The sequence below is a fragment of the Octopus sinensis genome, linkage group LG28 (genome assembly GCF_006345805.1).
Source record: "Octopus sinensis linkage group LG28, ASM634580v1, whole genome shotgun sequence".
Lineage (NCBI taxonomy): Eukaryota > Metazoa > Mollusca > Cephalopoda > Octopoda > Octopodidae > Octopus > Octopus sinensis.
The window spans coordinates 19649353-19671852 of record NC_043024.1 but is presented as its reverse complement, the minus strand read 5'-3'; the positions used below and the strand labels follow the sequence as shown (position 1 = coordinate 19671852).

Genomic DNA, 22500 nt, shown 5'->3' with positions numbered 1-22500 from the left:
GTCTTATCACACAGCCATGCCTATATATATATATATATCATCATCATCATCATCATCATCATCATCATCATCGTTTAACGTCTGCTTTCCATGCTAGCATGGGTTAGACGGTTCAACTGGGGTCTGGCGAGCCCGAAGGCTGCACCAGGCCTATCAGATCTGGCAGTGTTTCTACAGCTGGATGCCCTTCCTAACGCCAACCACTCCGAGAGTGTAGTGGGTGATTTTATGTGCCACCGACACAGGTGCCAGACGAGGCTGGCAGACGGCCACGGTCGGATGGTGCTTTTTATGTGCTGCCACCGACACAGGTGCCAGACGAGGCTGGCAGACGGCCATGCTCGGATGGTGTTTTTTATGTGCCGCCACCGACACAGGTGCCAGACGAGGCTGGCAGACGGCCACGCTCGGATGGTGTTTTTTATGTGCCGCCACCGACACAGGTGCCAGACGAGGCTGGCAGACGGCCACGCTCGGATGGTGTTTTTTATGTGCCGCCACCGACACAGGTGCCAGACGAGGCTGGCAGACGGCCACGCTCGGATGGTGTTTTTTATGTGCCGCCACCGACACAGGTGCCAGACGAGGCTGGCAGACGGCCACGCTCAGATGGTGTTTTTTATGTGCCGCCACCGACACAGGTGCCAGACGAGGCTGGCGAACGGCCACGATCGGATGTGTTTGTTACGTGCCCACAGCACGGAGGCCAGTCGATGCGGTACTGGCTACGGCCACGTTCGGATGGTTTTCTTCTGTGTGCCACCCGCACTGGTACCACAAAGATACAATTCCATTGATGTTCATTCTATTTGATTTGATTGATTTGATTTTCCCTTGCCTCAACAGGTCTTCACAAGTGTCACAAGAAGGAAGGAAGGTATGCACAGGTGACTGACAACGTCCCAGGTAGGGGCCACGGGTTATGGCCTGACTAGTCTTGCCGGGTCTTCGGATGATGTTTTTATGTGTCTCCGCCACACAGGTGCCAGATGGATGGTGTTTGTTACGTGCCCACAGCACGGAGGCCAGTCGATGCGGTAGTGGCTACGGCCACGTTCGGATGGTTTTCTTATGTGCCACCGGCACTGGTACCACAAAGATACAAATTCCATTAATGTTCATCTATTTTGATTTGATTTGATTTGATTTTGAGGATGTAATGGTATACTTATTTATTAATTTTTTGTATATATACTCTCTTTACTCTCTACTCGTTTCAGTCATTTGACTGCGGCCATGCTGGAGCACCGCCTTTAGTCGAGAAAATCGACCCCGGGACTTATTCTTTGTAAGCCCAGTACTTATTCTATCGTCTCTTTTTGCCGAACCGCTAAGTGACGGGGACCGTAACACACCAGCTTCGGTGTCAAGCAATGCTAGGGGACAAACACGACCACAAACACACACACATATATATATATATATTATATATATATATATATAAAATATTATTAGAGACAAAACCACTATTTTGCAAAACAACAAGGAAAGACTTAATCAATACATAATTGTTTTGCAAAATAGTGGTTTTGTCTCTAATAATATTTATAATAATTTTACTATAAAATTGGATTTAATCCTAAATCTGATTTTTTCCCTGTAAATTTGGATTTATTCCCTAATATTTATTATTATATATATACATATATATATATACATATATACGACAGGCTTCTTTCAGTTTCCATCTACCAAATCCACTCACAAGGCATTGGTCGGCCCAGGGCTATAGTAGAGGACACTTGCCCAAGATGCCACGCAGTGGGACTGAACCCGGAACCATGTGGTTGGTTAGCAAGCTACTTACCATGCAGCCACTCCTGCGCCTATTATGTATTATTATGTTTTTGAAAAAAACATATATATATATTGGCCTGCTCACTTAGCCAGTGGGGTGGCGTCATTCAAAGGCTAAAACAATGCGAACGTGTTGTTACCAGCAATGTGTAGCAACATCTGATGGTCTGGTCAGTCATGTGATCACGTGATATATATAAACATATATATATATATATGTATATATATATATATATATATATATAGGGAGGAATTCACAAAAAAACAAAAGACGAAGAATGGTGGTGTAGAAAACAAACAGATGTATTAGTATAACACTCACGAATTGAAAAAGTCTTTTACGTTTCAAGCCTATGCTCTTCCACGGAAAAGAACACAAAGAAACAAGGAGAGAAAAAACGTGTGTAGTGGTTACGATCTAGACATACACAAATATGTATGTATACACACACACACACACACACACATATATGCTAATTTCAAAATGACATTTTCTCTATATAAAGCTGTAATAAGGAAATTAATTTAAGATCATTTCTTCATTTTTTCTCTAGTTAAAATGCTCACACAAAAACACCCCCACAAAAACACCCCCACACACACACACTCACACAATGAAACAAAAGTATTATTTAAATTCGTTATAATTGAAAAGTTTAATCACTTCTTAAGTCTTAATTACTTAAAAACAGAAATGAAGTTCTTAGATTACAAAAGATTAAATTAATCCGACCCAACATAGCGAATTAAGAAATTCTTCGAAACACAAATGTAAATGCTTCTTAAGCCTTAACCAAGTTCAGAGCTAATTCTATAACATTAACTGGATACAAGAGAAACCACACTTTTGATATGAGAACTAATATCCTACTGGATAAGATGCTAGTCCATTGCTGTTAACATTCTCTAATAGCCAGGTAACAGTCTAAAGGCGGGGAGCTGGCAGAAACGTTAGCACGCCGGCGAAATGCTTAGCAGTATTTCGTCTGCGTTACATTGTGAGTTCAAATTCCGCTGAGGTCAACTTTGCCTTTCATCCTTTCGGGGTCGATAAATTAAGTACCAGTTATGCACTGGGGTCGATGTAATCGACTTAATACCTATGTCTGTCCTTGTTTGTCCGCTCTGTGTTTAGCCCCTTGTGGGTAGTAAAGAAATAGGTAACAGTCTAAGTGAAAAGTGGTGGTTGTTTTTAAGAGAAAAACTTCACTACAAGAGAAGTTTCCAAAAGTAATTACCTTCCACATGGATCCACACAACTATGGATGAGAAGGAATGTAATAATATAATAATAATAATAATAATAATAATAATAATAATAATAATAATAATAATAATAATAATAATAATAATGAAATTATTGTATTCAGTGCTCAGGTGCACCACAACTTGTCAAAAGTGCATATAAAGCATATGCAGTAATGTACAAATGTCTGGAAAGTGAACAGTGTACGAGTCAGATACATGCTTGTGTGTGTATGGAGGGGAGAAAATCAGGTGTAGTGTTGGTGAGTAACATAATAGTAATAATGAAATTATTGTATACAGTGCTCAGGTGCACCACAACTTGTCAAAAGTGCATATAAAGCATATGCAGTAATGTACAAATGTCTGGGAGGTGAACAGTGTATGAGTCAGATACATGCTTGCGTGTGTATGGAGGGGAGAAAATCAGGTGTAGTGTTGGCGAATCTCAGGAAGCATGGAAGTTTTGAAGGATGCATAGAAAATGGATAAAAGTGGGTTTGTAATTTACGACTTGATGGATTGTGAGAGGACGAGTGTTTGTTTGTCTGGGACCAGTTTAGGGCACATGTAGAGAATAATGTTGTTGATAATCACCATTCCCTAAATACTGACATAGAATTCCTGGCAGATTTGGAAATGTTTTGCAACAGTATATATACTCTCCTTTACTATTTTACTTGTGACCATGCTGGAGCACCGCCTTTAATCGAGCTACTCGACCCCGGGACTTATTCTTTTGTAAGCCCAGTACTTATTCTATTGGTCTCTTTTGCCAAACCGCTAAGTAATGGGGACATAAACACACCAGCATCGGTTGTCAAGCAATGCTTGGGGAACAAACACAGACACACAAACACACATACATATATATATACATATATACATATATACGACAGGCTTCTTTCAGTTTCCATCTACCAAATCCACTCACAATGCATTGGTTGAAGACACTTGCCCAAGGTGCCACACAGTGGGACTGTACCCCGAACCATGTGGTTGGTAAACAAGCTACTTACCCACAGCACCACTCCTGCGCCTATATATATATATATATATATATATATATATATATATGTAGGTCCCGGTTGATTCGGGGTTAACCACAGTAAATAAGGTACTCAATACATAGCAGAGTAAAATTAATTTATTATATAGAAGGAGCTTCTACAGGACTAGAACTGTTTCATTCAAGAGAAATCTTCGCTCTTGAATGAAACAGTTCTAGTCCTGTAGAAGCTCCTTCTATATAATAAATACATATTATATATTATATATATTATATATATATAATATCACGTGATCTCGTGACCGACCAGGCCATCAGATGTAGTTATACATTGCTGGTCACAATGCGTTCGCATTGTTTTAGCCTTTGAATGACGCCACCCCGCTGGCTAAGCGAGCAGGCCAACAGCAGAAAGAGTGAGAGAAAGAGTGGTGAAAGAGTACAGCAGGGATCACCACCCCCTGCCGGAGCCTAGTGGAGCTTTTAGGTGTTTTCACTCAATAAACACTCACAACGCCCGGTCTGGGAATTGAAACCGCGATCCTACAACCGCGAGTCTGCTGCCCTAACCACTGGGCCATTGCGCCTCTATATATATATATATATGTATCAATAAACCATTGAAGGACAGGAGTATCATGTGGAATCACTGGTTGTATGATACAAAAACATACATGGAAGGAAGCAGTATGTGAGTGGAGGCATGTGGCTTTGTGGTTAGTGTGTTTGACTTATGATTGTAAATTTGTGGTTTCAATTCCTGGACGGGGCAATGCATTGTGCTCTTGAGCAAAGCACTTCATTTCATGTTGCTCCAGTCCACTCAGCCGGTAAAAATGAGTAATGCTGCGATGGACTGGTGTCTCGTCCAGAAGGGAATGGAGAGTATAAAGGTCAGCAAATTTGGGAAACTGATTCTATGAGTCTATATGACCCAGGATGAAGCTTTTAAGCAGTATATGGGTTCGATCCCTGCCTCTGATCTGTGAATGGATTGTTGATCCATGGGAAGAAATCTAAGTGGATACTATTGTCGAATCGTTAAAAAAACATGGAATTTTGAATGCATTGGATGATGATATTTTGTGAGATGGCTAAGGCGGCGAGCTGGCAGAAATGTTAGCACGCCGGGCGAAATGCTTAGCAGTATTTCGTCTGCCATTACATTATGAGTTCAAATTCCGCCAAGGGCGACTTTGCCTTTCATCCTTTCGGGGTCGATTAAATAAGTACCAGTTATGCACTGGGGTCGATGTAATCGACTTAATACCTATGTCTGTCCTTGTTTGACCCCTCTATGTTTAGTCCCTTGTGGGTAGTAAAGAAATAGATATTTTGTGAGATGGCATGAAGCAAAAGAAATGGATGAGGGTCAACTCCTGACCATGGACAGCAAACATGTTGACCAGTAATTCTTAACATGGGGCATACACCTGACTAGTGGAGATTGGGATAATAATCACATCATTGAAATCTTGAAGCTATGCGTTAATGCTTGATTAATTCATACCCGTGTGAAAAAATAACCATTATATTTTTACAGAGTAATCACAATGCTAAAGGATTAATCAAGCCCAATCAGACCCAAATATCTCATCATCATTCATTTAACATCTGTTGTCCATGTTGGCCTGGGTTCTATTTGTTTTATGTTCAAACCAGCTAGATCCGGTCTCTCACACCTATCCTACAATGCCATTCTAAAATTAAATCATCTCAACATTGAGAAATGCTTAGCGGTATTTCGTCTGCTGCTACATTGTGAGTTCAAATTTCGCCGAGGTCAACTTTGCCTTTCACTCTTTCAGGGTCGATAAATTAGGTACCAGTTACGCACTGGGGTCAATATAATCGACTTAATCCGTTAGTCTGTCCTTGTTTGTCCTCTCTGTGTTTAGCCCCTGGTGGGTAGTAAAGAAATAGGTATTTCGTCTGCTGTTACGTTCTGAGTTCAAATTCCGCCGAGGTCGACTTTGCCTTTCATACTTTTGGGGTTGATAAATTAAGTACCAGTTAGGTACTGGGGTCGATATAATCGACTTAATCCGTTTGTCTGTCCTTGTTTGTCCCTTTTGTGTTTAGTCCCTTGTGGGTAGTAAAGAAATAGGTATGAGCCTTATATGTATCATTATGGTAAATTAGTAGTAATGTTCATTTATTGTGAAGTGTAAATTGATTTCATTAAGCTTAGGCAGTTGAGTGAGGTGGATACAAATAAAAGGGCATGAGTAAATACCTATTAGAGTTATTTAACTTTATTTATGATTATTGTTATCAAAAATCGAAATCGATCAACATCAATGGAAGTTGTAGTTGGGTTACCAGTGCCGGTGGCACGTAAGAGAACCATCCGAACGTGGCCGTAGCCAGCGCTGCCCTGACTGGCCTCTGTGCCGGTAGCACGTAAAAAGCACCATCCGATCGTGGCTGTTGCCAGTGCCGTCTGGCACCTGTGCCGGTGGCACGTAAAAAGCACCATCCGATTGTGGCCGTTGCCAGCCTTGTCTGGCACCTGTGCGGGTGGCACGTAAAAAGCACTCACTACACTCACGGAGTGGTTGGTGTTAGGAAGGGCATCCAGCTGTAGAAACACTGCCAGATCAGACTGGAGCCTGGTGCAGCCTTCTGGCTTCCCAGACCCCAGTTGAACCGTCCAACCCATGCTAGCATGGAAAGCGGACGTTAAACAATGATGATGATGATGAGGAGGAGGAGGAGGATGTTACTAAGTAAGGTGTGTGCTTTAATGGTGCCATAGTATACCTTTTCTTTTTATTATTCATTTAGACATCATTTGTGCTTTTGTTACTGATATAAAATTTTGGATTCTAGCATGAACTTCAGCATCCCAGAAGTTATATCAATATAAAAATTGATTCCATTAAATTTAACCTTTAAAAAAAAATGGTCTAAAAATCTTGGCTTTTACACACAAATATCCAAGGTAGATGAGTAACATTGTTTGATACTCAGGTAACATTTTGCTCTGAAGGGCAGCTAACATTCTTAGATATTGTAGGCGTACGAGTGGCTGTGTGGTAAATAGCTTGTTTACCAACCACATGGTTCCGGGTTCAGTCCCACTGCATGGCACCTTGGGCAAGTGTCTTCTACTATAGCCTTGATCTGGCCAAAGCCTTGTGAGTGGATTTGGTAGACAGAAACTGAAAGATGTGTGTATATGTACATGTTTGTGTGTCTGTGTTTGTCCCCCCAATATCGTTTGACAACCGATGCTGGTGTGTTTATATCCCCGTAACTTAGTGGTTCAGCAAAAGAGACCGATAGAATAAGTACTAGGCTTACAAAGAATAAGTCCGGGGGTCGATTTGCTCGACTAAAGGCGGTGCTCCAGCATGGCCACAGTCAAATGACTGACACAAGTAAAAGAGTAAAAGAGAGTATTGAAGAAACATTTTCAGCTTGGTATGATTTTCAGAAACTCAGATTATATTCTCAAATAAGCAAGTTACCATTCTCATATAGTCAGGTAACATTTAAAGAAAGTAATGTTAACTTTCTTAGATTGTCAGGTAACATGGCCAAATTCTGAGAGGACACAGGTAAACCTGATTGATTTTTGAACATTTAATCAAACAAATGATTATTTAATTGGTTAAGTAGATGATAAATAAAAATTAAAGAAATGAAATACACTCAGTGTGTGTATATATTATTATTGGTGCAATGATCCTCCCAAGATACACCAAAATATGTTTCAATACAGCAGGTTACATTATGAATCTTGCAAGCCAAACTGTAATATTGTCAGAGTATAAGATAACATTTCACAGTCAGGTAATATTATCTTTCAGTCAAGGAACAGAATTTAAGAAGTTTCTTACCTATCCCCATTTTTCTACAGATATGAAACTGTTACCTGTACATGTTGTAGAAATATTCCCAATAGATACCTATAAGAAACCCAATTCTAGGACTTTCGAAGGTATTAATTTCAATTCAAAGAAATAGCTTCCAGTCAAGAATTCTGATGATAGAACAAGAGCTTAGGTGTTATAGAAATGATACACTACTTTTAAAGATTATATAAAATAATTTCTTTGCCAATACCAAATGTAAATCCAGGGAACGCTAAAAACAGGTAAGAATAGTTTAGACTATCATTTCTAGCATCAAACACACCATTTTTCTTCTGTTGTGGAATAATAGTTTATTGGTTATCAAGTTGTTTATTGGCGAAGATAATAAGCACGTTCATAAATTTATGTGTTTTGATATAGCAGAATTCTATCCTGCTATACCTAAATCAGTTCTTTAAAAAGCTTTAGAATTTGGTATTAGTTATGTTCTGGTTTGTGATTTGGGTGTTATTGTTAACATTCATGCTAGGAGTTCTTTACAAATTTACCATAATTTCTTTGGGGTTAGCTGTAACAATTGAGAATTGTTTGATATAAGCATGGGGTTGTAAGATGAGGCTGAGGTATGTGAATCGATGGGACTGTGTATTATAAACTTAATATGAAAGAGATTATGCTCTATAGATTCTCTCTCATGATGATGATGATGATGATAATGGGCTATTCCTTTCAATAAATGTAATCATGACCACAATAGATGTTGTTAAGAAAGAGTTTGTCAACACATTCAAAGAGATTTAAAAATCACAGCAAGTATGAATCTAAGTATAATTTCATTTCATCAATATAACTTTCAACATAGGAATTGATGAATACTACTCTTATAGTAAATCAAACAAGAAAATAGAACATTAATATAAATTCCAACCATATCCTAAAAAGAACTTAAAACACACACCTATTTAAGGTTCACCAAGCTTGTCCCCTAATGAGGAATCCTTAAATTATGCTGCTCATTATTACAATGATGCATTAAAAGACATTATCAGAATACATTACACAAAGAACAATATTAATGTTCAGGTAAAGACCCTCTCTATTCATGAATAACCATGGGATTGCACCTAGCAAGTTACCCTCCAAGTACAAGTCTGGGCAAGATTGTTTATGGAAGACCAGCAGTTGCCCATGCATACCAGCCTCCCCTCTCCATGCCATCAATATTTTAAAGAGAAAGGCAGAGGCTGATAGAATTTGGCCCCAGTGACATCACAACTGATTTCTACAGCTGAGTGAACTGGAGCAACTGGAAAGAGGCAGCAAAATAGTATATGGTATAATCCTTTTTGGAGTTTAAATGTGTGTTCCAATGTTGTCAGGATTTTTATTGATTTTATAAATAGGTATCTCCTTGTAGATCATATTTTTAATAGAAATAGCATTAAGGTGAACAGAAAAATCTTCACTGATGCTATCACGAGTGTAAACAGATGAAAACTTTCCAGTATGAACACAAAGGCCATTGTCTCATCTATGTAAATGCAACAGCTCCAGTATCTGCTCTGTCAATGATATGAGTACTTTTAAAGCACTAGTTTATTGAGCTAAGGTTCCCTTCTCAAATAAAATAATGATATGAATAAATGTACACACACACACCAACACCAACACACACACACACACACACACACACACCACACACACACACGCACACACACACACACACACACACACACACACAATATCTCATACTAAAAGTGTATTCCATTCTTTTAGAATAAATTTTTATACATATGCCCACATGCAGACACTGAGAAAGATGTTTTTCCACCACACTCTCCAAATATATCTGGAATTTAAAATGCAACTGATTCATTAGGGAAAACATATTCTTTTACTTGTTTCAGTAATTTGACTGCGGCCATGCTGGAGCACCGCCTTTAGACGAGCAAAATCGACCCCAGGACTTATTCTATCGGTCTCTTTAGCTGAACTGCTAAGTTACAAGGACGTAAACACACCAGCATCGGTTATCAAGCGATGTTGGGAAACAAACACAGACACACAAACATATACACACACATACATATATATATATACATATATACAGACAATGGGCTTCTTTCAGTTTTTGTCTACCAAATCCACTCACAAGTCTTTGTTTGGCCCGAGGCTATAGTAGAAGACACTTGCCCAAAGTGCCATGCAGTGGGACTGAACCCGGAACCATATGGCTGGTAAGCAAGCTACTTACCACATAGCCACTCCTGTGCCTATGTTGAAATTAATGGTTCTAGGAGTATATCTGATAAATGTTTTACAATTTTGAGCAAAGGGTTGGAATCGGTGAACTTTTACATACACTGCCACCGAATTTTAGTGAAGTATTTCCATACACTTACTGGGTTAGTATACTTGCTTTATTTTAAAAATGAAATACAGATTTATAATGTAAAAATCGACGGCGAAATCATCCAGTTATTCATCAATCCATCACCACTAGAACTTTGTTAACAGCAGCTATCCTTCTTTTTGATGTATTTAACGCATGTGATCCTAAAGATACAAAAATATCACTTGACTTTGCTTGTGAATCGATGAATCCATCATGCAGACTGCACATAACAATTGAGTTGATGAATGTGCAAAACGTTTTCTAACCTTCGTTCACAAACCAATCAAATCTCAATGATTAATTCAATTTTAATAAATTTAAAAGCATATTTGCTCATAAATTGTCACAATTCATCTCAAATTAATTAGAGAGGAGATATTGTGTAGTTCAGCCTGCCATACATAGAAATATCTCCAATCCTGGTATTCTTTTATTCTAATGTTCTTTTATTTGTTTCAGTCATTTGACTGTGGCCATGCTGGAGCACTGCCTTTAGTCGAGCAAAGATCCTATGACCGCGAGTCCGCTACTCTAACCACTGGGCCATTGCACCTCCATATACATATATATATACATACTCACACACACAAGTAAGCACATGAATTCAAAACAAAGTAGGAAAAAATAGTACTCGAACACCAAAAATTGTGAATATATACAGCTTCTATTTTCAGAGTGATAAATAGATTTTACTCTTTGTAAGCGTAGCACTTATTCTATCAGTCTCTCTTGCTGTGCTGAACAGCTAAGTGATGGGGATATAAACACACCAGCATCAGTTGTCAAGCGATGTTGTGGGAAGACAATCACCAATGTTCCATATCTCAGACACACACACATATATATATACGACAGGCTTCTTTCAGTTTCCATCTACCAAATCCACTCACAAGGCTTTGGTCAGCCCAAAGCTATAGTAGAAGACACTTGCCCAAGAGCCACGCAGTGGGACTGAACCCAGAACCATTGTGGTTGGTAAGCGAGCTACTTACCACACAGCCACTCCTGTGCCTATATATATATATACATATACATCACGTGTTCATGTGACCAACCAGGCTATCAGATGTTGCTGCACATCGCTGGTCACAATGCGCTTTGCATTGTTTTAACCTTCAAGTGACACCACCCCGCTGGCTAAGCAAGCAGGCCAACAGAAGAAAGAGTACAGTAGGGATCACCACCACCATCCCTGCCGGAGCCTCGTGGAGCTTTAGGTGTTTTCGCTAAATAAACACTCACAACGCCCGGTCTGGGAATCGAAACTGCGATCCTATAACCGCGAGTCCGCTACCCTAACCACTGGGCCATTGCGCCTCCATATACATATATATATATATATGTACACACTCACACACACAAAGAAGCACATAAATTCAAAACAAAGTAGGAAAAAATAGTACTCGAATACCAGAAATTGTGAATATATACAGCTTCTATTTTCAGAGTGATAAATAGATTTTAGCAAGAGATTGTACATACATACATACATATACAAATGTGCATATATATAATAGAAATATTAAAATTACTAAGTCTCTCTAAAGGAGATTACGGCAGTGTTACTGGAAATTAATAGTTATCGCCATACTAATATGGCATATATACATATATACCCATGTATACACACACACACATATATATATATATATATACACACATACATACATATACATATGCTCTCACACACACACACTGGTAAAATCTAATTATCATTGTAAAGATTAGAAGCCATATATATTCGCCATCTTTAAAGTATCAGGGTCTAAAATTTCTAAAGGCTTTTCGGTGATTACATGTATGTCATGACAAACTACACACTTATGCACAGTTTAGCAACAAATGCATGTGTCTGTGTGTCTCTTTGTGACATATATACATATATACATAACCTTACAGTTGTAAGATGAATGCCCTAGTCACTAAGACATATACCTCCGTATCTATAGTTCAAATTTACATGTTTCTTTATTAGCCACACAGGGCTGCACACAGACGGGACAGATTACAAAGTAGAGCTTTTCTTTTGGGGAAAAAAAAAAACAAAAACAAAAATAAAAACAAACAAAAATGTGGGGTAGGTTTTCGATCAAAAGGGATCGTAAAAGGGAAAGAATAAAAAGGGAAAGAAAAAAAGAAAAAGAATAAAAGGGAAAGAAAAAAGAAAAAGAAAAAAACGATCAATAGGGATTGTGTATCAGAGAAATGTCATGATGTAAAGTGTAAAGGGGGAAACAGATAAGGTTTATCCGTGGAAAGAAAAGCCTACGGAAAAGACCACGGTAAGAAAGCAAAAGATGAAGGCAGGTGAGGGATCAACAAGCTGGTGTATTAATTTGATATTCAGGAAGACTGGAAAGAGCATATGCTCTTCAACAGAAAGAGATGAAAGGAAAAATACACTAATATCAAACAGAATGAGTGATCAACTCTGCCAGGGTGGATAAATGTTCTTTAATTGTAGCTTGACAAGGCTACCATGGGTTTCATAGTGAGAAAAATCTCAGCAATTATCAAATCCGCCATATGGAACAATGCTGATTGTCTTCATCTTGGATGAGGATATATACACATATATATGTATATACATATATATAAATATGGCTGGTGCCAGCACTGCCTTGACTGGCTTCCGTGCTGGTGGCACGTAAAAAGCACCAACCAATCATGGCCGTCACCAGTCTCCCCTGTCACCTGTGCCAGTGGCACGTAAAAATCACCTACTACACTCATGGAGTGGTTGGCGTTAGGAAGGGCATCCAGCTGTAGAAACTCTGCCAAATCAGACAGGAGCCTGGTGCAGCCTCCTGGCTTCCCAGACCCCGGTTGAACCGTCCAACCCATGCTAGCATGGAAAGTGGACGTTAAACGATGATGATGATGATGATGATGATATATACTTTTATTGAAGTCATAAAATTTTCCAAAAACTGTAACTTATTGTTTCACATTCCTGTTTGTTGGACAGTTGTGATGAATATTCATTGCATCTGTCAGATGAAAGGGAATGTGAAACTCTGAGTAACAGTCTTGGGAAAATTTCGCAGCTTTAATACAAGCATATTTCTCTACCTTTGGTAATCGAGTACTATTTTTTCCTTCTTTGTTTTGCATTTATGTGCTTACTTGTGTGTGTGAGTGTGTGTGTGTATATATATATATATAAAGTTAATCCAAACAAGAAAGCACAAAAAAACACAACAATGCGAGGACGTGGAACAAATATAGTATTATTGGACGCTCAGGAAAGAAGAAAAGAAGTAGGGTTTAACGTTTCGAGTGGAGCTCTTCGTCAGAAACATAGGAGAAGGAAAGATCCAGAGAAGGGAAGACAGAGGAAAAAAAATCGCCAACTTTACACACGTGGTCACATATATATATATATAAGAATTTTTTGCGTAATAAGATAAAAAAAAAAGCTGTGTAGATATTAGAGCATTTATAGATAGAAGGTCTTACAGCTGTTTCTAGGATATTAATTAATAATATCCCTTCTTCGGAGACGGTGTGAGAGGAAAAATTAAGTCATAGTTAGTTTAGATGTGATGCAAAATAGAGAGTGAGGTGGAGGAAAGAAAATAGATGCAAGATATGTATGGGTATTGAAGTTGTAAATCCATTTTATATATATATAAACACATATATATGTATGTATGTATACATGCATATACAAATATAAGTATAATATAGACATATGCACTCCCACATGCAAACTCCATATCATCCCTGCAGACCCTTTTAGGAGGTGCAAGCAAAAGCCCTGGTAGTTTCAGTTAAAACTGATCAATATTACCTAAAGACTTACCTTAGAAATATTCTAGAAGTTGCAGACAACTTCATATCATTATGGTACCAGCTGACCACTGGAATTGGATGTCCTTCCACTCTACACACAAGTTTCATAGACATTTTCTGGATAACATTTTGGCTTGATGGCGCTTCAAGTATTTGTGGTGGACCTGAAATAATTAAACGCAATCAAACTCATAAAGCATTACAGTACATTGATTTCCTTAATGAGACATTCATTAGTACTGTTAATAAATCACAAACATATATAATTTTGTCATCAAACCTTTGAACACGATCGAAATTAATTATTTTCTAATAGTCTAAATCGATCAATATTCACAGATGTCTACATTTTAGAGAGATTGAGAACTCTGAGAATAACATGGAACCATAAATCTAGTTCCATAGATTTCTTTTCAGAACTCTAATGATTATTCTTTATCGCCAAAACTTTGAACATTAGTAAAACTAATTAGTTTCTTTTCATATTGGTAAATTCTACGATGGTGTGCTGGGTAGAATTGGTTGCATGCCAGACAAGATGCTTAGGAGCATTTCTTCCAACTTTACATTCTGAGTTTGAATTCCATGGAAGTCAGTTTTGCCTTTCACCATTTCGGATCTAATACTCTTTTACTCTTTTACTTGTTTCAGTCATGTGACTGTGGCCATGCTGGAGCACCGCCTTTAGTCGATCAAATCAACACCAGGAATAATTCTTTGTAAGCCTAGTACTTATTTTATCGGTCTCTTTTTTGCCGAACCGCTAAGTGACGGGGACGTAAACACACCAGCATCGGTTGTCATGCGATGTTGGGGGATCAAACACAGACAAACACGCACATACACACATATATATATATAGATACATATATATACGACGGGCTTCTTTCAGTTTCCGTCTACACATAATCCACTCACAAGGCTTTGGTCGGCCCGAGGCTATAGTAGAAGACACTTACCCAAGGTTCCACGCAGTGGGACTGAACCCGGAACCATGTGGTTTGTAAGCAAGCTACTTACCACACAGCCACTCCCACACCTAATGAAATAATTATCAATAAAATACTTTGGATTCCATGGACAGCGAGGCTCACCAATGGAGAAGTTCTTAACCAGATCAAGCCAAAACTGTCGCTAGAAGTTGGGATCACCAAGCATAGATTGGCATATTTCGGTCATATTATGCGGAGAAAATCCCTGGAGAAGGACATCATGCTCGGAATGGTCAGTGGCAAGAGAGGAAGAGGCCGACCAAGAACCCGCTGGCTTGACACCATCAAGAGTGATACCGGAATGGACATAGCTAAACTGAAAGAAGCGGCCCAGGATAGAACTGACTGGAGGACACTGATCCAACGAGTAACCGAGAGTCGACTTTGACTGGGCGGATAGATATATATATATATACGGAATGGTCAGTGGCAAGAGAGGAAGAGGCCGACCAAGAACCCACTGGCTTGACACCATCAAGAGTGATACCGAATGGACATAGCTAATCTGAAAGAGCGGCCCAGGATAGAACTGACCGGAGGACACTGATCCAACGAGTAACCGAGAGTCGACTTTGACTGGGCGGATAGATATATATATATATACGGAATGGTCAGTGGCAAGAGAGGAAGAGGCCGACCAAGACCCGCTGGCTTGACACCATCAAGAGTGATACCGGAATGGACATAGCTAAACTGAAAGAAGCGGCCCAGGATAGAACTGACTGGAGGACACTGATCCAACGAGTAACCGAGAGTCGACTTTGACTGGGCGGATAGATATATATATATATACGGAATGGTCAGTGGCAAGAGAGGAAGAGGCCGACCAAGAACCCCTGGCTTGACACCATCAAGAGTGATACCGGAATGGACATAGCTAATCTGAAAGAAGCGGCCCAGGATAGAACTGACTGGAGGACACTGATCCAAGAGTAACCGAGAGTCGACTTTGACTGGGCGGATAGATATATATATATATATACGGAATGGTCAGTGGCAAGAGAGGAAGAGCCGACCAAGAACCCGCTGGCTTGACACCATCAAGAGTGATACGGAATGGACATAGCTAAACTGAAAGAAGCGGCCCAGGATAGAACTGACCGGAGGACACTGATCCAACGAGTAACCGAGAGTCGACTTTGACTGGGCGGATAGATATATATATATATACGGAATGGTCAGTGGCAAGAGAGGAAGAGGCCGACCAAGAACCCCTGGCTTGACACCATCAAGAGTGATACCGGAATGGACATAGCTAAACTGAAAGAAGCGGCCCAGGATAGAACTGACTGGAGGACACTGATCCACGAGTAACCGAGAGTCGACTTTGACTGGGCGGATAGATATATATATATATACGGAATGGTCAGTGGCAAGAGAGGAGAGGCCGACCAAGAACCCGCTGGCTTGACACCATCAAGAGTGATACCGGAATGGACATAGCTAATCTGAAAGAAGCGGCCCAGGATAGAACTGACTGGAGGACACTGATCCAACGAGTAACGAGAGTCGACTTTGACTGGGCGGATAGATATATATATATATACGGAATGGTCAGTGGCAAGAGAGGAAGAGGCCGACCAAGAACCCGCTGGCTTGACACCATCAAGAGTGATACCGGAATGGACATAGCTAATCTGAAAGAAGCGGCCCAGGATAGAACTGACTGGAGGACACTGATCCAACGAGTAACCGAGAGTCGACTTTGACTGGGCGGATAGATATATATATATATACGGAATGGTCAGTGGCAAGAGAGGAAGAGGCCGACCAAGAACCCGCTGGCTTGACACCATCAAGAGTGATACCGGAATGGACATAGCTAATCTGAAAGAAGCGGCCCAGGATAGAACTGACTGGAGGACACTGATCCAACGAGTAACCGAGAGTTGACTTTGACTGGGCGGATAGATAGGTAAAATACTTCAGTTGATGTAATTTTGTTACTCCTTTCACAAAAATTTCAGGGCGTGTGCCTATCGTACAGTGGCTCTCAACTGGGGTCTATATGACTCGGGGTGGGGGGAAGGGTCCACATAAGATGTTGCTAAAATTTATGAGCAATAAACAGGTTCTACTTCCACAATGGAACAAAATATTGAATTTTTTTATATAATTCCTGATAATATTTACTCTTTACATAGAAATATCTCCAATCCTGGTATTCTTTTATTCTTTTATTCTTTTATTTGTTTCAGTCATTTGACTGCGGCCATGCTGGAGCACCGCCTTTAGTCGAGCACATCGACCCCAGTACTTATTCTTTGTAAGCCTAGTACTTATTCTATTGGTCTCTTTTGCCGAACCGCTAAGTTACGGGGATATAAACACACCACCATCAGTTGTCAAGCGATGTTGGGGGCACAAACACAGACACACAAACATATACACACACACACACACACACATATATATATATATATATATATATATATATAATATATATATATATATATACATACATATATATATATACGATGGGCTTCTTTTTCTGCCTGCCAAATCCACTCACAAGGCTTTGGTCGGCCCGAGGCTATAGTAGAAGACACTTGCCCAAGGTGCCATGCAGTGGGACTGAACCCGGAACCATGTGGTTGGTAAACAAGCTACTTACCACACAGCCACTCCTGCGCCTATACTGCCTTTGTTTCAAATAATTTTAGAAATAATAAAGAATTTAGAAAAATAACTTTATTATCGGATAGAGTCAAGACTATTGAAAAGGCTGGAAGATGCAACGAAAATTTTAGGAAAAAAAAATAAGTGGAAATTTTAACCAGTGAGTATGTTACATTATAAGGCACAAAAAGAAACTGACTCTCCCCAGACACAAGAGAACTTTATGATCAATACTTAATCTGGTGTTTTGGTGTTTCATACATAAATTCACATGAAGTTTGGATAGATGGTTTTCATTGAGATCACTTTAACCCTTTTGTTACCATACTACTATTGAGATACACTGCCATTGCTACAATTAATTTTAGAAACAATAAAGAATTTAATGAAATAACTTTGTTATTAATTAATTAATCTGGAGTTTCAAATGTAAATTAACCTGAAATGAACTGGTTTTGTTACATTTAATTTGAAAAAACATGAAAGATTAAGGAAAATAACTTTGTTTGAAATAATGTAGTGTTTGAAACATAAATTGACATGTAATTTGGATAGAAGGTTTTAATTCAGATCCCATCAACTGTTCCGTTACCATATTTCTATTGAAATTCACTGGATTTGTTTCAAATAATTTTAGAAATAATGAGGAATTTAGTAAAATAACTTTGTTAGTATTAACTAATCTGGTACTTGAAGCATAAATTAAAATGAAATTTTGATATATCAGTTTTTAAATATAGATCACTTTAACACTTTTGTTACCATATTTGTATAGAAATATTCTGGCTTTGTTTAAAATAATTTTAGAAATAATGAGGAATTTAGTAAAATAACTTTGTTAGTATTAACTAATCTGGTGCTTGAAGCATAAATTAAAATGAAATTTTGATGTATAAGTTTTTAAATATAGATCACTTTAACACATTTGTTACCATATTTGTATAGAAATATTCTGGCTTTGTTGCAACTAATTATAAAAATTATGAAGAATAACTTTGTTATCGCTAATGTGGTGTTTTAGAACATAAATTCGCATGGAGTTTTGGTGGAAATTTGGGATTCCAGATCCATTTAAAATAGAAAGTTTTACGATAGAGTTAGGGATTGTCTAAAGTGATTTGGTACCAAAAAAAAAGGTTAATCCTTTCATTACAATATTTCTCATACACTACATTTCTTTTGATTAATTTTGAAAAATAATAAAGAATTTAGTAAAATAAATTTGTCATTATTAATTATTTGGTGATTGGAGCATAAATCAGCTTGAAATTTTGATGGATGATTTTAATTCAAATTCCATTAGAACAGAAAGTTTGCATCACAGAGCAGAGCCAGGGATAGTCTCAGGTGCATTCGTATCAAAACGCTTCATCCTTTTGATACCATGTTTCTTTTGAAAAACATTACTTTTGTTTCAATTAATCTTTAAGAATAATTAATTTAGAGAGAAATATTCTGTCATTCTTCAGCAGGTGTTTTGGAACAAATATGCAATTTTGGTAAAAGGTTTTGATTTAGATTACTGTAACCCTTCTGATGCCAATGCTACCGAGATCATTTGTCACTCTGTAATACACACTTCCTACTTTAAAGTGCCTTAAACTAGAACCTACCATCAAAATTTCATGTTAAGTTATGTTCAAGGGATGAGCCTAATTATAACAAAATCCTTTTATTAAATTCTTCATTTTCTTGAAAATTAATTGAAACAAAAGCAAGGATGTTTATTTCAACAGAAATCATCATCATCATTATCATCATCATCATCATCGTCGTCGTCGTTTAACGTCCGCTTTCCGTGCTAACATGGGTTAGACGATTTGACTGAGGACTGGCAAACCAGACGCCAACCACTCCGAGAGTGTAGTGAGTGCTTTTACATGCCCCCAGCACGAGGGCCAGTCAGGCAGTACTGGCAACGGCCACGCTCAAATGGTGCTTTTTATGTGCCACCGGCATGGAGGCCAGGAGAGGCTGGCAACGGCCACGATCGGACGGTGTTTGTTACGTGCCACCAGCATGGAGGCCAGTCAATGCGGTGCTGGCTACGGTCAATAATGATAATGATGATGACAATGATGATGATGACGATGATGATGACACAATTATTGTGAGTCAAACTTCTTCACGACACAGTAATTTCTGCCCCTCATTTTCTCTGTAAATCAGTCAACGCTTCTTTGTCTGAAGATAGCCCCACCACCACCACCAAAAGACCTCCAAAACCACAGATATTTTTAATGAAAACTCAACAAAACTAAGAAGACCCTTTCACCAATCTGCAATACTGTAGGACTGAACTTGGATCCAATTTTCCTTAACCACACAGCCATTCCTGTTTCCCACCTGCCTCTCTTGGTCTGTAAGTCAGTTCTAATAACTTAGTCGTCTAAAGATAAAAACCTGCTGTTATTTTCTTCCAATGAAAACTTCGACAGAATAATGTTTCGTAGATAAATTACAAATGGCTATTCTGACCTCATTTGTTTCATCTCAATGTCTCTTTTCATCTGCTGGCCTCTAATCTTTACGTTTCGAACAGTGATTTATGAGAACACAAACTTGAATTTCCTCTCAGGCAAAAGTTCCGTAGCAGAACTCCATATTTAAACAAAATATTTTTGCAAATATGATATAGTTTAATGCAGTGAAAATTTATTCAACCGAATTGAAGAGAATTAAAAAGAATACCAAACACAATAAAACAGAATATAAATAATAAAAAAAGACGGTACACTATATACTCAAAAAAATAAATAAGGAAAAACAGATTGTTTATCAATATTTTTGCGATGTTTATATATCATTCCGATAATAGAACGTGCTCTTCATAAATGTCACTGCAGTAAGAAATATGTATCTGCGAGATAAACCAAATCCAATGATGGAAATATAGAATGCTGTAGAGGAAGAAATAATAATTCTGCTTTAATCTATTCACATTGTATTTGTTTATGTGGATGTGTGTGTATGAAAATATATATATGTCTCTCTCTCTCTCTCTTTCTATATATATATATATATATATATTTATGCACACACATACATATATGCTAATCATCCCTTTGTCATTTGTATGTATGTGTGTGTGTATTTATATATATATGTATGTATGTATTTATGTATGTATGCATGCATGTATGTATGTGTGTGTGTGTGTGTATGTATGTATGTATGTATGTATGTGTGTATGTATGTGTGTGTGTGTATGTATGTATATATGTGTGTGTATGTATGTATGTATGTATGTATGCATGCATGTATGTATGTATATATGTATGTGTGTGTGTGTGTATGTGTGTATGTATGTATATATATATATAATTACTGTGTTGAAGACATCTCTATTCCTTTGTTCGTTGCTTGTGTATATATACATATGTGTGTGCACATGTGCATGTGTGTGTGTGTGGTGTGTTTACTATTAGGCTATAGATGCTCATAAAAATTGAATGAATAATATATATATATATATATGTATATATATATATAGAGAGGAGAGAGAGTGACACAGATGTGTGTGGGTTCATTCATTTGTTATTACTTATATATAATGTATATTGTATTAAACTAATGATATATGATATATTAATATTCTATAAATATTATATATATATATGTTGTGTGCGTTCATATGTTTGTTATTGTATATATATATTAATAATGTAATATATTAATATATCATATTAATCTGTTCTGAATAATATATATATTATTTTATATATATATGTTTATTCATCTGCTCTTTGCACACACACACATATTTGAGAATGTGCGTGTGAACAGATATATTTGTGTATGGGCATATGTATTTATATATATATACATGTATGTGTAGATATATATATGTATGTATATATGCACATGTATACAAAAATAAGTAAATTATTATGTAGAAATTCCATTTTCTAGGGATTTCTTTTTTTCCAGCTAGCATTAGATTTTAATTACTTCTGCTGTTGCAGTTTTTAGTGGTGGTGGGCGGGGATGGCAAGAACTAACTGATACACCCAAACATTTTAAACAAATTGCATTCCTTTCCTATTTTTTCGTTTTTCAATATTTTCTGCTTTATAATGCATTTTCCCAGGAATTTCTTGTTAAAGGATTATTCATAACAATACCAGTGAGAATGGAAAATCTAAAATTGCTTACCTTTATCTTCTACTAATTTCAGTTATTGGACTGTGGCCAAGCTGGAACAATGCCTTGAAGAGTTTTAAAAAGCACTATCCGACTCGTGGCCGATGCCAGCGCCGCCCCGACTGTCTTCCGTGCCGGTGGCACATAAAATGCACCATCCAAATCGTGGCCGATGCCAGCCTCGCCTGGCACCAGTGCAGGTGGCACGTAAAAATCACCCACTACACTCACGGAGTGGTTGGCGTTAGGAAGGGCATCCAGCTGTAGAAACATTGCCAGATAAGACTGGAGCCTGGTGCAGCCTCCTGGCTTCCCAGACCCCGGTCGAACCGTCCAACCCATGCTAGCATGGAGAACGGACGTTAAACGATGATGATGATGATGATGATGAGTGATGCCCATGCTAGTAGGGTGCCAAGAGCACCATCTGAGCATGATCGTTGCCAGAGCGGCTAACTGGCTTCTGTGCCAGTGGCACATAAAAGGTACCATTCGACCGTGATCATTACCAGCATTGCCTTACTGGCACCTGTGCTGGTGGCATGTATAAAAAGATTCGAGCAAGGTCATTGCCAGTACCACCTGACTGGCCCCGATGTCGGTGGCATGTAAAAAGCACCCATTACACTTTCAGAGTCGTTGGCGTTAGGAAGGGCATCAAGCTGTAGAAACTATGCCAGATCA

The 22500-nt window shown here is 38.3% G+C and overlaps 1 protein-coding gene across 1 annotated transcript in view; it reads right to left on the bottom strand.

Moving 5' to 3' along the window:
- Positions 1 to 22500, bottom strand: part of LOC115225742 (roundabout homolog 2-like) — a 571297-nt gene that overhangs the window by 198875 nt on the left and 349922 nt on the right. Inside the window, exon 5 of the mRNA XM_036514525.1 lies at positions 14073 to 14226. Within this exon, the coding sequence (XP_036370418.1) occupies positions 14073 to 14226 (154 nt within the window). The remainder of the gene's footprint in view (positions 1 to 14072; positions 14227 to 22500) is intronic.